We start from the raw sequence: 16,251 nt of genomic DNA, 5'->3' as shown, positions 1-16,251 counted from the left end.
AGCCTGTGAAGCTCAGGTGCCCCTACATCTTGTAAGCTTCGTGTAGTTCTAGTCTTTCAGCTTCAAAAAGGATGGGGTAGAATTGGCAGGGGTGCAGGGCTAAGCAGATGATGGCTAAGCTTGGACTGATGCCTAAAAGGACAAGACTGGAAGAAAGGAGCTATAGGAACCTCTCTCTCCTGGCTGATGTGCAGCTGTGGTTGTTTACAAAGTTGATCCAAGAGGCTCTACTTTTCTTCACAGCACAGCACCAATCAATCTTGTGAATACCATATTCTCTTTCTTGAAACTGTGATCATGTCCAAGGTCAAAAATACCTGCATCATGTTGAGTTAAAAATATTTGGCTTTCTTAACATTTTTGAGCAAGGTTCACTGCTGCAGTGAAGCTCTCCAGATTTAGGCTCTTTACATCTACTGTTCCAGTTCTCACCAGTCTGAAGGATTTTCCTTTGTAATTTCATCAGGCATCTAAAGCTTCAAGTATTTAATGCCAGCAAAAAGAATTTCCAACTTTGCCTCCATCTGATAAGTGTTTTTGTTTTATTAATGGTTTTGTTACCAGATTTGACAGTAAAAGAAAACCTAGCGTTCTGTGTGTGTTAGGAACATATTCCAAACAGACTTTTTCAGTGACAATGTTTAAAAATGCATGACAGAGGCATGAACTGGTGCCTAAAATAATTTCTTTTGAGATAGAGTTCCCAGAAAATAAATGTATGAGTTTTCTAAGTTTCATCAAAAATCTGAGTATACAAGGAAAAGATAATTTTTTAAATTAACATCCAACAGTAGGAAAATGATTATTAATTTTTAATCTGCCAATTGAGCAGTAATTTTGTCAGCAAGTCCTTGGTTAATTTTAAAATAGAGTTTGAAGATGGTTTATATAAATCTCTCAAAATTGTATCCTAATCAGAATACATTGCTTTGAAAGCAAAACCTGTTTGCTGTCTGTTGTGCATGTTCCTGATGGAATGGCAGGAACCAGTAAATACAGCAATTTGCCAGAAAATTGGTTCTTTTGCTTGTTTCTCAGGACTCCTACTTTGTCTGCTGGTTACCTGTCCTGTTTTTAAGACTGGAAAGGGGTTTTTCAACCAATCCTTACCTTGAATCCTTACTGTTTGTGACATGCTGGTGTAGTGGTAGAACTGCCTTACAACTCACTTTTCAATAATTGTAGCCTTCTTTTATTGTTTGTCAAAAGACATCATTGCCACTCTGTCTTTGTAAAACTTCTTTATAAAAATCTGATTTCCCAGTGACTGTAGGAGATTAGATCCCATGAACATGTTCTAAAGTCAGCAAAACCAATTAGATAATGGTGTACCTAGAAAAGCAGTTTCATTTGTCACGTCCTGCTTCTTCCTTTTCTGTCTGTCTTGCAGCAGAGTCCAAATTAGTCTTTTTTGTAGAATTACCAAGTTGTATTTACAGCAGCATCTTGCTGGTTGTTATTTCCATTACATCCCATAAGAAACATTTTCAAGATTAGGATGCAGCAGACCATTACCCCATGAATGATTTTGCTTTCAAAAGCAAGATCTGTCATTAATGGTGTCAGTTAAAAGTCAAAACTGCTTGTTCTCTGGTGGCCAGATTGCAAGATGTGTATATGACATGCCCAAGTTCCAATCCTTTCCTGTGACAAACTGCTATCAGATCTGGAAATTTCAGCTATGGAAATGTGTGTCTTGTGGTTTTCACGCTTACTGATCCATGCTTGTAATTTTCATTCTACTGAGCTTGAGGTACCTCTCTTGAGTTCTTTAAGGGCTGGGTACATTTGTTTTTTAAATAGTTTTACCTACTTGCTATTATCTGTAGTGCTGATGTTCCAATCAGTTCTGAGACTTTCCTCTCCTCTTAAAGACAGAGCTTTGTTTTAGGAAAAGCTGCCTATCCCTGCAGCTATTCTTCAGCATTTCCAATTTGCACTATGTAAACGCTGCTTAGCATACCTATAGAAATAGTTTTGTTTTTCCAATCAAGAGTTCATGTTGTTTGTACTTTCTGAGCCAAAATGGCATCCTCACGTAAATTTTGTAGCTGTCAGAGGCATCTGTCTTCTTGTGTCTCTCCAAAGCTTTCATGTCCACAATTGCTCCCAATGGTATAGATGTTCTGTCTGCAGTATAACATGCTACCTGTTCTGGCAGTAACAGAAACCTCCATGTTGTTACAAGATCTCTTGGCATCTCATCCTTACAAAACTTAATACTGTATGCAAGAGCTCTGGGGCTTCTCACTTGTGTGTGATGTGCAGCTCTCTGCTAACATGATATCATGCAGTCTGCTTGCTTTGTGGTGGAGGAAAGCAGCGAGTTGAGCGTCCAAGTAATGATCAGCGTTCATCTGGAAACAATCAGTTGGCTGCTTAGTGTCATAAATGATTCTTGAGGACTTAAAACACCATATTCTTAGTTTTTGGGGCAGGCAGAGAGGCAGGACAGGTGTGTTTGTGCTTACCAAACTAGCTTAGTCTCCTCAAAATACGATTTCTTATCTCAGTCTTAGTTGATGCAGTCAACTGTGTCGTAGTCTCTTGTGTTGAGGAGACTTTCAGGTCTCACTAGTGTATTCTTAAGTTACTTCTGCATTAATTCATGCATCCATTGAAATGTACTCCTTTTCAGTTTCTATCTTAATAAAATTTTCTTAGGATAAATTATATATAGAGAAACGTGTCATATGTATTCTGTTTTAGCCCAGTGTAATTTGCATACTTTTTTTGGGTTTCTTCAGAATGAAGTATTCTGTAATGAATTATGTACTTTCCCCCCAGAAGTACTGCGAATTAGGACAGTGAAATATTCCACAATTAACATTCTGCTGTGAGGAAACAAGTTGTTCTTCTCCTGGACTTAGCTAGTTTTGGTCTGTTCTGGTATTTGCTATCAGAATGTTAATGGCTATTTGAGTCTTCTTCATGAAATATTTATTTGGGACATCCAAAGATCTCAGAAACCCAGTTTCCCTTATGTGCAAGCCAGTTGGTTGGATCTGCCACGTCATGGTCACATGTTGTTTAGTTATCTCTCTGCTTTCAAACACAAAGAGTGCACTGGTCAGCCTTTAGTTTTATCCTCTAGTTCTTTCTGAACATTTAAGTCTGTTTTTCCAAGTAGAGTTTATAGGACTGGCAGGCTGCAGGTTACAGAAGGACTCTTCACAGAAGCCTTGACTGTCCCCAGTCCTTAAGTCTACCCTGACTAGGTAAAGCCTGAAGTAGCCCAGAGTGATCCCATAAGTGATTGTGCTTTGAGCAGGAGAGGCATCCTGAGGTTCCTTCCCATATGAATGGTGCTGTGAGTCACGATTTTATGATACTAAATTAATGAACAATTTTATATGGAAAGTTGTAGGTTTGTTCTGGATAACATCAGTGAGAGCTCTCTGAGGAACTTCTGTGCTTACTGCCTGTCCCAGGCTTTTATTGGATTTGTCACACTGCAGTTTTCTTACCTCTCAAGAGAGGGTCCCTTTACCTGATTCATCTTGATGTTCAATAGCAATGAATTGGCCAGTTTGGTAAGTGCTGTGTAAACACTAAGGAGTTTGTGACTGCTAGGGAAATGGCTTTTCTCTCCTCTTTTAATATATTTGCATCCTCTTTTTCTTACACTGCTAGTTCATGGCACTAAAAGAAGTTCTAGAGTATTATGGCCTAATCAGGTGTCAAAATCAGTGCAAATACTAAAAGCAACATGTGAGTTGACTTTGAATGACAAAAGGAGTGGGACTTGAGCATCTTGAGAGGGGCAGGTGTGCTTAGGTTGATGCCAGTTTAACACAGAAGTGCCCCCCAGCTCCTTGGGCCTGTGGAGGGTTCAAATTTATTGTCTAGGCATGACTTAACACGGCCATGGGAAATTTGGAGGCAGCTTACATTTAAAGGAATTATGGCTTTGTAGGTTGTATAGGGGTCTCTTGATGCTTGTGGGGGAACAGAAACTTTGTTTTCCATGTCTCAGCAGGCACTTTAGATGCAGTTTGAAAGATGCTGACTTCCACTAAATCTTGAATGTGGTGGAAGGAGGAATCTGAGAGGTAGTAAGAGGAGAGATGTGAGGTAGTGCTGGTAAGGCAGCTGGCTGCATCTAATTTTTTAGCTAGCATCTGCTTGTTCCTTCACATTTTCTGTGAGTATGGTGACTGTCTGATTAAAATAAGAAAATTGCAGTCATGTAAATTGTAGTGAAAACAGATTGCCTTGCCTCAGTTTCTTAAAGGGTTAGTATTGTTCTGTTAGTTACATTCACATAGTTTCTCCTCTTAGAAAGCATTTATCAGACTTGTGAAAATCATGATTTTAAGTCCTATACATTTTCTTGGGGCTTTTGTTTATATTAACACTATTTTAATACTACTTTTAAAATGAAATCTAAACTAAAATATGTAAAATGTTGTGGTTACAGACACATGGCTGTTCTAAAGGTTTCTTCTTACTGTTCTTTTGTCTGGGGCAGTCATTGTCTTTTGATATCTAATTTCTTCCTATTACTTTCTTTTATCTGTTTATGTACTAATAATATTTATTTATTTAAAACTGCATTCACTTTGCTGAATGCAGTTTTAGTGGCTGCTGAATTTCCAACAAGTAAGGAGTTTAAAGGGTTTTGGCAAATTCATAAAAACATTGCTTAGTGGCTTGTGCACAACTAGTTGGCAAGACCTTTTGAGTTTTTAGATGCAATTTTCTTACTAGGTGGTGGAAATATCTGTTAAAAAGCTAAATGTTTTGTGTAGTAAATATTAATAACATTATACTGCTTTGTTCATTATGCTTTCTAAAAAGCAAAACTTTTGGCATTTCTTTTGGTAGAGGCTATATGACGGTACATCTTTGTCAAGTAGGTATTGCTAATGAGAAATCTGTTATGCCTTTTGTAAAATTGTTGATCCCTATTTGGAGGTACCAGTGTAAATGAATCCTTTTTATGCTTCAGGTATCAGTATATATATTTTTCTTTTAGTTAGCATCTTAAGACACTAGCCGGTGTTTTAAAGCAATTCCTTACACTTAAATGCATTCCTTATGCTTACATTCTTAAATGTCTGTGCATATGTTGAAGGAAAAGAAAGAACAAGAAAACAACCTAATGCAGAGCATTAGGATCTGTAGCTCAAGTCAAATAGGCCTGAATTTTTTTCCAAATTTATTCATGCTGTAAAATCTGATTTCTGTAACAGAAGCAGTGACAAAATAATTAGTCACTGTGCTGGGATGCTTGTGAAAGATGAAATCTCAAATAAGGAGTAAAATGTTGTATTCATAGAGAGTAGTTTTACAGTGTAATCAAATCCTATTTTTTTCCTGTTTCTTAGATGATGAAGCATGCCTGGGACAATTATAGGCAATATGGATGGGGACATAATGAGCTCAAACCAATTGCCCGGAAAGGACATTCCACCAACATATTTGGTAGGCTATATTTTCTGGTTTGTTTGTGACTTTTTTTTTTAATATTTCTGTCCATGTGTCTTCTTTGGAAGTCTTCCCGAACTTTCTAGCAAACTCTGTTTTAATAAAGAATCTTTCAAAGTGTGATTGACAGAAATGTATTATTTCAGTGGTATTTCATTGAATTACTTTATTGACCTATCTTTTTGGGAGTAGTATGTTCTTATTGTTGCAGAGACTAAGCTGTGTCTATGTACACTGATGCTTTGTGTGCATGTGTACATATATAAATAAAAGTCCTGATGCAATGATGGTTATTTTTGGGTTATATTTTGAGATGCAATGAATATAAATGTGTTGGGTTGTTTTGTTTTTTTTTTACACCCACCTCATATTGTCTAGATCTTTGTGTTTAGTTCCATGAGAAGCATGGAAGAGTTTGAGTTGGAGGGAACCTTTTAAAGATGATCTAGTCCAACCCCCATGCCATGGGCTGGGACCTTCCATGAGACCAGGTTGCTCAGAGCCCCATGCAGCCTGGTTCTGAGCATTGCCAGGGATGGGGCACCCACAGCTTCTCTGGGCAACCTGGGCCAGTGCTTCACCAATGGTGCTTAGCACAGTGCAAGGAGAGAGTGAGCTGAGTGCAACACTGGAGCAAAAGGCTGCTTCCACTCTTAGATGCTTTGTTATCTTGTACATAGGCACTGGTATAAGTTTCGCTAAGAAAATCTCTTCTGCACCTTACTGTGATTTAGTTTTATGTTATGATTAATTGATGGTTTTCCTTTATGTTTTTTACAGCTGATGAAACTGGATTTGACAGGGAAAAATCTTTAATGTTCACCTCTGTGATCATGTAGTCTTTGCTACTTGCAAATCTGTTGCTTAATTTGCCGTGTGTAATTCTAGATTAGCCTTGGTTTGTAACCCAGACTCTATGAAGTAAGTTTTTTTCCTTCATGTGGCAGAAAGACATTTTTATGATGTTTGTTTTTAATGTGACTGACATGATATTTTGAAGCAGTTACGAATTGCAATTTCACTGTAGTCTTTTTTTTTCCATTCCTCCTCTGCTTACTTCTAACATGTCTGCTAATGAGTCTGGAGGATTTCTGCTTTTTTTCTTGGAATGATTATTCTTTGGAGAGCTTATTTTTAAAATTTTGGCATTGCTTTCTGAAAGAAATTGCAGGCCTTGTCCATGCTAAAGTTTCCGCTCCTCTTGTTCCAGCTAACTCTAGCAGCCAATGCCCTACATGTTTGTCCTTTTAAAATCCAGATGCTATTTTGTGCCATTTAGCTTTTAGCCAAATCATGTCATGATTGCTCTATTCAAGTCTATTTCATATGAAAAACTTTTCTGAAACACATAATCTTCAGCATATATCAAGTCTAAAATAGAATCAGCTATTGTTCATTTGGTGGATGGTTGATGGGGGAGATGTGTGTGGAAATTGGTCTTTGTCAAGGACTGTCTTAGGCTGTATTGTTATTCCAAGCTCTTTACCAATCTCTATTACCCCTATTGACACGATTCCCAGCAGTATTTGCCTTTATAGAAGGGTTGCTTAATTTTTTTTGAAGCCTCATGCTAGTTTTAATAAAAAGATGCTCAGCAAAATCTGTTTTTATTATTCATCTCAAAGATGATTTGATCCAAACTATTTTCAGCCATTACTGCAATCTACTGTGCTTCCATTTCAATTCCTAGCACGTCTATGAGATCCTGCGAGAAGATGGTATTGCTGGTTGAATGAAAGGCAGCCCTTTGCATGAATCTTTGGGAAATCAGGTTTGCTGATAACTCCCAAGTGAGGTTAAACACGATTCAATTTGGAAGACAAATAAGTCATTAGGCTTTCTCGTTGGACTCCACTTTTGTCTAAAGCAGTGTATATCTATATCTATGCCAAGGAGAACACAACTGTTTCTAACATTGCAAGATCTAGCAGGTGTCAGTCTGGGGTCAGAGAAGGGCAGAGGAGGTGGTCTTCTCTGCTCTTAAATCTTAGTTTTAAGTAATAAAAAATATAAGGAAGGATAAACTTTATAAACTTTAAAGCAAGATGCTCTATGCCTTGCTGAAGCATGCCAGCAAGGGTGTTTATGGGCTTCCTCAATTATTAGTTTGACTTTTATGACAAAACATGGTAGGTTGCTTTAGTTGGCCTGCAGCAAGAAACTCTTGCCAGTCTTTTTGAGATGTCTGACTGTAAATTGTAAAGGAGAGTCTGCTAAAAATACTGTCTTTCAAACTGTGTAGTTGGGCAGTATCTTGAGCAGCGCCTCCTCCACAGCTGGGTCACAGCATTGGTAGTATGGTACTGCTTTGAGAAAGTATGACTGGGAGTGGGTGAGCTTTTAAAGATATTTACATTTAGATGATATATGAAACAAACCTTAATAGGTTCTCTCTTGGTGAAATGGGGTGATAACTGCTTTTGAAAAGGCTGGCATTTATTCCTACCCTGTAAAATGAAATATAAAAGTCAAGGAGAAGGTGCAGCAGAGAGGTGTAAATTTTCTTTCCAGTGTAAATTTTTATTTGCAGCTCTGCTGAAGGTTGTAGCAGCTAAGCTAAGAAAGAAAAGTTGGCCTGTTTTGTTGGACTGCTTAAATTGGTGAAAAAATTTGATGGCAGCTGCAGGGTCTTGTTGCAGAGGGGGTTTGTGTGGGATCCTGGTCAAGTTCTCATTAGAACACCAAGGGTAAAGAGGCTGATTATGAAAATGATGCATGTAAGATAATGAGCAAGCACAGTAAACACTGAGCTTGCTTCAGGAGGTTTTCTGAGTTTAGCATGAACCAGAGTAGTTGATGGTATTGTTGGATTCTCTCCCTCTAATGAATGTGATTTGATTTGCTTTGAGGATGAGAGTAACCACCTGAAACATGCTGTTTGAAGATGATTTGTCTCTGTTTGATGTAGATGAACATCTCCTGAAAACACCATCAAAATTATTCAGTCCTGATATGCTTCAGAGTTTTAAACTGTATGTGTTTGTATCCAGTATAATATGAACTAATTACCATAGCATAAGCTGTAAGGATACTTTATCGTGAGTTAAATTGAGTAGTTAGTACTAGTTAGTTTGCATCAGTCTTCAATCTGTATTTTTCTAAAATATGTTTATTTGAGAACCTGAACTACTGTAAGGAAAAATATAAAGAAAATCGACAATACTTGGGCAATTTGGAGCACTGTCCTCACCAAAACTAGAAATTGTGGACTGTCATCTGACCTGATGCTTTCTGAAATGAGAGTTCTGACATTCGTAGTGTGTTTTATGTTGAGCTTGTTTTTTGGTTTGTTTTGCTAATTTTAATTATCTAAAAATAAAGTGAAGATGTGCAGTTTGTCAAGTAATAAGTACATGGCAAGTAGTGATACAATTCTTGCAAAATTGAAAACTTCCCATATTACTAGGAGTGCATGTCTAAACCTTGCATTTGGATGTATTCTGTCAGAGATGAGCTGCTTTATATGAAGATGATCTGGTAATGCACATAATCCATAGTTATATGTCTAGATGTGTTTTGAAGGGTGTGGAAAGATTTTAATAGTGATAAAAAGTTTTAAAAGTTTAGAATTTGTGGATGCTTGCATATACACATGCCTATTCTCGTGCCCAAAGATTTAATGAAGTAATTATTTTGTATTTTGTCACACTAGAGCTGTCTCATGCATTGATAGTGCTTTCATGTCTCTCCTGTTCTTTCACCTCACATGCCATGCAAACAGTCAATTTAACCTGAGCTGCCTGCCAGCTCTCTCTTGGGATCCTGTCTTCTAAGGGGGAAGAGAGAATTGTCAGTGAAGTCACATTGTGATTGCATTTGTGGTACCTGGTAGAGCCCCAAGGCTGCAATGCAGTGCCTTATCTCTTCCTTAAGACTTGACCAAATTAATCTGTCCTCTCTTTTATGAGGAATTTTTTGCCTGGCATTTTAAGTGTCATTGGTGAGCGAGATATGTCCAAGGGAATAACTCAAGGATTCAGGCGGGGAAGCTCATGTGTTGAATATTCCTTGATATACCAGTGAACTACTTGGTTTGTACCACATCATTGAGCATGCCCAGCCTCAGCCTTTTGCTGCCAGTGCCACTGATGCACCCCGGTGACACGGGGGAAAGTTGCTGAGGTGACTGCCCGGCGCCGCAGCAGCGTAGGAAGCTCCTGCAGCAGCTCCTCGTGTTGCTAAGCAATGGAGATCTGACAGTGCATTTCTCCCTGTGCCGGGGAGCAGGAGCAGCAAAACTCCCAAAGAAAATGCATCTGTCACACTGCAAGGATGGGAGGCTGCTGCAGGAAGGAGCTGAGTCAGGCACAGGAGCCTGCTTTTCCAATGCCTTTGACAAGTACAGTATAGCTTGGGAGAGCAGTGTGATTTCTTTGTCCACTTTGTGGTTCCTGAAGTGAGGGGTGGAATATTTCTTCTAAGCACTAAAAGAAAACACCGTAACAGAGTTTTTATTATTATTTACCCTTGGAAATATTCTTTAATTTATAAGACATTTTTGTTATCTGTCCTTTTGGCAGTTACTGGGCGGCCTGAGCTGCTCTGGCATTATCATCTGCTGTCACCTGATTAGTTGTAATTTACTTTTGAAGTTCACATTAATTGTCAAGGGTGTCTGATTTAGTAAGCCTTTTGTATTTTCTGGTTTGTTCATTTGTTTGGTTTTTAGCTGGCAAGATACCTGTTTATAAATAGTATGGAGACAAACACTTTTACTGGAAAGAAAATAGATTATACACTTTAAAGACTGGAATGACCTTTTAAAAATATGGTGGAAAACTTCTTGTGTCTTCTCACCGTAAAATCCTAATAAAAAGACAGATGGAAATCACAGCTTCTGCTCAACATCCTTTTTCTGTGCGTGTGTTCAACCTCTGAATCCATGCAGAGGATAAATGAGCACAAAAAGGGAATATGAGTTGTATATGTAAACAAAAATGTTCTTGACTATGTTATCTTGATAAACAAAAGCCTCCTTAGTGAGCAGTAGTTCTTATCTTTTAACTGTACATGCACAAGTAATTTAGTCATTATTGCCTCTTTCTGTGGCAAATGGAAGGGGAAAGAAAATCCATTCTTGCTAACTAGGGAAGAGAGGTAATTTCACAATGCAAATTTCGGCCTAATCTCTGTATTTCGGGTTCAAGTCAATTTTAAAATAAATGGAAATGGCCTTAAGACAGGCCTATGCATCTGTCCTCTGCAAACTCCACAATGAGTGATTACAGCAAGATAATGTTGAATATTATAAGTACATTGAATGTGTATTTTTTTGACCAGTAAGAAGAACTTTGAAAAGATAAAATTTTGAGAAAGAGCATAACTCTTGAGCTGCTGGCTTTATTTGAAACTAAAACAGTGTTCTAATATCAGAAGAAAAGTTCCTTTAGGTCAGATGACAGATCAAACATGATTGTTACTCAGTGTTCAAAAATTGCTCACAGCAGGTACCTGGGGAAGACATGTAAGAGCAGGAAAAGCTCATAGTGAGCTTGTCTCAGAGTACTCCACAGCCTTACAGAAGTTTGTATAGTGCTAGTGCTTCTGTGGTCAGAGGCAGCAAGTTTTATTTAATCACTTCTAGTTGATTTTTCCTTGATTTTATCCAAACTGCTTTGGAGTCTGGCCAACCTTAAGAGCAACATAACCCACTATGAGTGGTTCCATAGTTTGATTTGATATTGTGTAGAAAACTTTTTAGTTTTGAAGGCTGCTCGCTGTCCTGGATTACTGGTTTTGGTGTTGGAAAAAAGAAATAAATCCATTATTCATCTCTTGCTTGCCGTTCATGGGTTTGTAGAACTGCATATGCTCTCAGTAGTGCCCCTGTCCTGCATGGAGGGTCTTAGCCTGTAAACTCATTTATCTTACTTACATTTTTCATACCTAATATGTTGTTATTTTCTTTCTTTGTATATTTTCAAGGCAGTGGTTTTGGGGTCTTTTTTGATCTTTAAGATGAAGGCTAAAAATTTGCTCCATTTTCTGTTTCGTCTGCTGTTCCTCTCCTAATAATTATATTCTCTGTCTTTTAGGCTCCTTGTCAAGTCTAAAACCACAGTACAGGGTAGCATTTCTCCAATAGCATTCCTTTTGGAAATCCTCATCCACTGTACCCAATGATTTATGCTAATGTTATAAATATTTTTAGTTATTTCATATTTAAGCTTTTGTCCAACCTAATCATTTCAGTAAGATCCCACTGGTGATTTTACCTCACACTGAGGGCTGTTTACACTTATTCCATTTCCTATCTTTTAAACCATTATTCATCTGCATGAGAACAATTTTCTTTTACTGTGTGGCAGGTCAGTTTTCTCAGATTTTGTTAAGGGGTGGTCTCTCATCCCTTCTATGTATATTTTCTGTCGATATGCAAGTTCACTTCTTAAAAAGACTTTAACATTGATGCTAAGACCACTTCCCTCTACAAAATTTCTGACTTTTCCCTCGTTTATCTCATTTAAAGCTGTTTTCTGATTGATGCTGCCAATTGGGCAAATAGTGATTTGTTAACACTGTTTTGCTTCACTGCAATGTGTATCGTGCTTATTCAGAATATAGTTGTTCTCTGAAACTTGCAAATTTGTGCAGACAGGATACAATCTGTCTGTATGTTCCCTCTTAAGTGTTTTACAATACTGGTGCTGTAGATAAAAACAACTGCTTAGTAAGAACGTTTTTTGAATGTCACTTTCATCAAACTGTCAAAAGTGGGCCTATGCGTATCAGGAAAACAGGAAAATTCACCACAAGCAGCTGTCGTCTTGTTCTTTTTAATAATGCAATATTCTTACTGAATTCTTCTCACACAATTTGTATTAGTTCATGTACAACATAATTAGGGCAGTTGTACTCAGTGACTTCTTTAAGTGTCTGAAGCAATTACGTTAAATCCTATTCAGAAGATTGAAAATTCTGCTTTAATGAGAAAATACCGCAAAACAAACAAAAGATGCACAAATGCAAAGTGAAATTAGATAAACACACCTCACCTACACACACATAGGATAGTGAGGTAAACATCTGCATGAAATGGAAATGAAAAAATTAATCATGCTAGAGTTCAGGGCTGGGGCTCAGAATTTTGATTCTTCCCAATAGCATTCTCTTCTGTTCTTCTCTTATAAACCAGATAGTTTGCTCTGAGGAAAAAAAAAAAGTTTCTTATTGGAAATCTTTGGACTTAACGTTTATTTTGAATTGTGAATTATTTAGGTTGTGGGAATGCTATTCATGAATTTAAACTTTTTTCCTACCTTTTGGAATTGAGTGCAGGGGGTATAATAAGGAAGTGAAGATAAGGCCATGCAGCCTTGTTTTGGACAGTGTTAAAAATATGGACAGGAATGACAGCTGAGTAAGAATTAGCATTCTGAGCTGTAAAACTAAATCTGCTGAGGACAACTCCATGGGCATGTGTACAGTGAGGGAGTCAGGTGTGGGTGTGCTTTGCTGTCATCTGAAGCCAGAGGATGCACCAGGCAGCTGGAATTCAGGAACAGCTCAACCACGTGAGTGGAGCGCTGTGCTCGTGCCTGATACACTGCTACTGTTCACTCAAGTTTTGCACCCATCTGGTGAAGTTCTGTGGCTATCCCACTGGAAATCTGCTCCTCTTATGCTGTCCTAAAGAAAATTTAAGACGTGGTTTGGACCAAAGTGTGTGGAAGTGGCCCAAATATAAAGATAGAAAAGCCTGTGTGCCATGATGGCTCTTAGGTGTTATTTTTTTGATATGCCTTTTCCTACTGCCTAGCTGACAAAGTAATTTAGCTTACAATTATCTGTGAGAGATTGTTATCTTGTCATGGAAGACCTGTACTTAGCTTGCTTTATATAAAGTCACACAACTATACTCAAGTCCAGATAACATCTTGTTCTCTTATTTACTCTCAAATATTAATTTTGCTTTGCTTGCCATGGTGTTTAACTGATTGCTGCTAGTGTTTGGGCTCTTCATACTTCCAGGCCATCATTGACAAATACATTTCCCTTCAGTCTTCCACTTCCTGTTTTCTTAAAATGGGCTTACTTCAGATCTATATTTTTTATTAGTTCTGATTGACTGCTATGTATATACAGCAGATTTGCTGTCACCATTCACTTTTCACACATTATTCTTGCTTTCTTTCTGATGTGTTTCCATGGCCTCCTTTGTACTCAATGCCATCTTCTCTCCCTCTTTCCTTTCCTACTCTGAAATTCATCCTAACCTTCCTCTCCTGACATTGTGGCTTTCAGTTATCACCAGGTCTTAACCTTCCACTAACTCATATCATAGTTCCAACATTAATCTTTATTATGGTCTGCACACAGTTCTCCTCCTGTGTACAGTAATAGAGTTTGGTCTTTGTGCTTAAAAATAAGAGAACAAAAAAAAAAATGGAGGAAATTGGATAGAAATGTAGAAAATTGAAATGGTCTGAGGATATTCAGTCTTTGTACTAGGGGGGACTGCATTCAGCTCTTGCTTGCATGAATTTTGAATTAATTTGAAGGGCCATGTAAGATTTAGGGAGCAAAGTAAATCAATCAAGTGAAGAGCAGTCAAGAGGAAGGTTTATTGCAGTGTAGATTTTTAGACAAAGTTTTAAAATTTGGGTCCTAAGAGCATGGGTATTCAGGCAGCAGTTTGTTGATTATTAACAAATACCAGCAGGTCCAGTTTTTAATAGGTTCAAAGTCTAGCATACAATTCAGTGTTCTACTCCCATGACCTCCTTAGTTATGAAATTAAGGAAAGCATTAAAATTGATCATTTAATGTTATTTATATGCTGAAGTACTCTATTGTCTGATACAAAACATTAAGACCTCCTTTTCATGTTGTCTATTATCAGCAATTTAACAGAACTAAGCAATCAACATGCTTATTTTTTTGTTCTGCTTTTTTAATTAGTCTAAAATGTTAAAGGCAATTGGTTTCTTCATGGATACTTACAGGCTTATTCATTGCATTTTATGACTGAGCTGAAATCATGCACTGTAGTTTTGTATGAAATGTGTAGTTTCATTGACTAATTTTGAAGCACTTGTTTTCTCAGTGAAATTAAACTCTCTTGTTCAAAAGTTTAATTAATTTTCTTAAACGTTATCTTGTTCCTCGTGAGTCGTTAAGATATTTTGCAAGTGGTATGCTTCAGCAGTGGCAGCTTTATTGCCAGACTCTCATTAGAGATACAGAAAATTGTTGATAATTGTTTGCTTTTAATTTTCATGTTACATATTTTCATACTATGTCTCTAATTGTCTGTCACATCAAGAAATTCTGTTGCTACAGTCTAAAAACTTGAATTATTTAAATCTTTTGGACTAGAAATTGGTATATTTTCTAATATATAGTGAAGTCTTGCCCAGTATGTATTTTTCAGCCATTATGAATCTGGGCAGACAGGAATAACAATAACAAGAATATTTATTTTCCTTAGGATTGTAATAACTCTGTATTGAATGTCAGGCTGAGTTTATCAAGGAAGCATTTTCACTCAGTTGCTGGGAATTAAAATAACTGCCTGTGTGAAAAATAACTAAACTTTTACCTTCAGAGTGTAACACTTCAGAGTGTTGTGAGAGTATATATTTCTCCTTGGGGAGGCTTTACATCTCCTCTTTTGTTTCTTGAACCACTGTAGTGGAAAGGGGAGGATCTGCTTTATGCTTGTGTACACCCCAATGGTTGGGTTGCTTTGTCAGTAGTGCTGGATGAGTCTGAAGCTGAGGTTGCCTGTTTTAGTGGAGATTTATCTTAGAAATTACGGTAAATTATCCCTTGAGGCTTTGCTCCTCTTAAATTCCTTTTGCAAGCTGATCCTGCCTCCATCCCTAAGTAGCTTCACCACCAATCAAGCATATTCTGCACCAGTAGGAGTAGGTTCAGCTTCCACTAAGTGATGTCTGTCCAGGGCAAAAAAAGAAACAGATATGAGACAGGCTGAGACCAATAGTATTTCTGGCACTATTTCTGTTTGTATCTTATGGTTCTGTCAGTCTATATCGCCATCCCATTGGCCATGGGAAGCTGTTTTGAGAATGAAAGCTATTTTCTTGCATCTAGATCTCTAGTCTTTGCACATAACTAACTGTGGATTCCAGCTTTTTATTGCTTAGGAAGATAAGTCTGCTTTCTAGGGTATAAAATAATTTATTTTGATTGCAGGGATGTCTTAACACAGAGATCCTTGCTCTTTGTGTGGTGTAGAGACAATTGTCTTCAGTAATTGCCCAAATGCTTTTAGTGTATCTAACTTCTTGTTCTTCCTCAGTCTTGCAATTTCCCTTAGCTTTCTTCAAAATGTAGCTGCTGCTGATGTCTGCAGGCTATCCTTGCCAAGGAGAATAAGAGTCTTTATTACTGTTATTTATTCCTGTGTGATTTTGTCACTGGTTTAGGAAATATGAAAACCCTGCCTTGATTGTAAATGGACTGATGAGCATCCTGCTTTTGGGCGTGTCATCTGCTGTCTTTGCTGAGGAAAAATAAAATGCTTCCTTCTCAGTTACTGCTTGAGGCAGAAGAGTAGGAATGGTTACATGCATCTATTTATACGACTTCTTTGTATTTATATGATTTCTTTGGAAGCAGAGCGGCCTTGATAGTTTTACACTTAGGCTGGTTTCCTTGACTTCATAGCAGCAGCGTACATTTTGGTAATGAGAGATCCATTTGAGTAGGCTGGGTTTCCTTCAGGTTTGTTACTCCTCTGGGTAAGTGCCAAGTGTGTTGTAAGACACTCACACAGTTGTGGTACAGGGGTGTTGGAGCACAGGCAGAGGGGAAATTTAAGAAGGAAATTCTCTCTCCAACCTTATGCCTTCCCCT

General features: G+C 37.7%; 1 protein-coding gene across 1 annotated transcript in view; it reads left to right on the top strand.

Annotated features, from left to right (window-relative positions):
* The window catches only part of MAN1A2 (mannosidase alpha class 1A member 2), a 149,814-nt gene that overhangs the window by 55,118 nt on the left and 78,445 nt on the right, over nucleotides 1-16,251 (top strand). Inside the window, exon 3 of the mRNA XM_005486071.4 lies at nucleotides 5,331-5,427. Coding sequence (XP_005486128.1) covers nucleotides 5,331-5,427 — 97 coding nt within the window. The remainder of the gene's footprint in view (nucleotides 1-5,330; nucleotides 5,428-16,251) is intronic.

This window comes from Zonotrichia albicollis, chromosome 2 (assembly GCF_047830755.1).
Source record: "Zonotrichia albicollis isolate bZonAlb1 chromosome 2, bZonAlb1.hap1, whole genome shotgun sequence".
Taxonomy (NCBI): Eukaryota; Metazoa; Chordata; class Aves; order Passeriformes; family Passerellidae; genus Zonotrichia; species Zonotrichia albicollis.
Note: the sequence above shows the minus strand (reverse complement) of the source record. Positions and strands in the feature narration are given on the sequence as shown.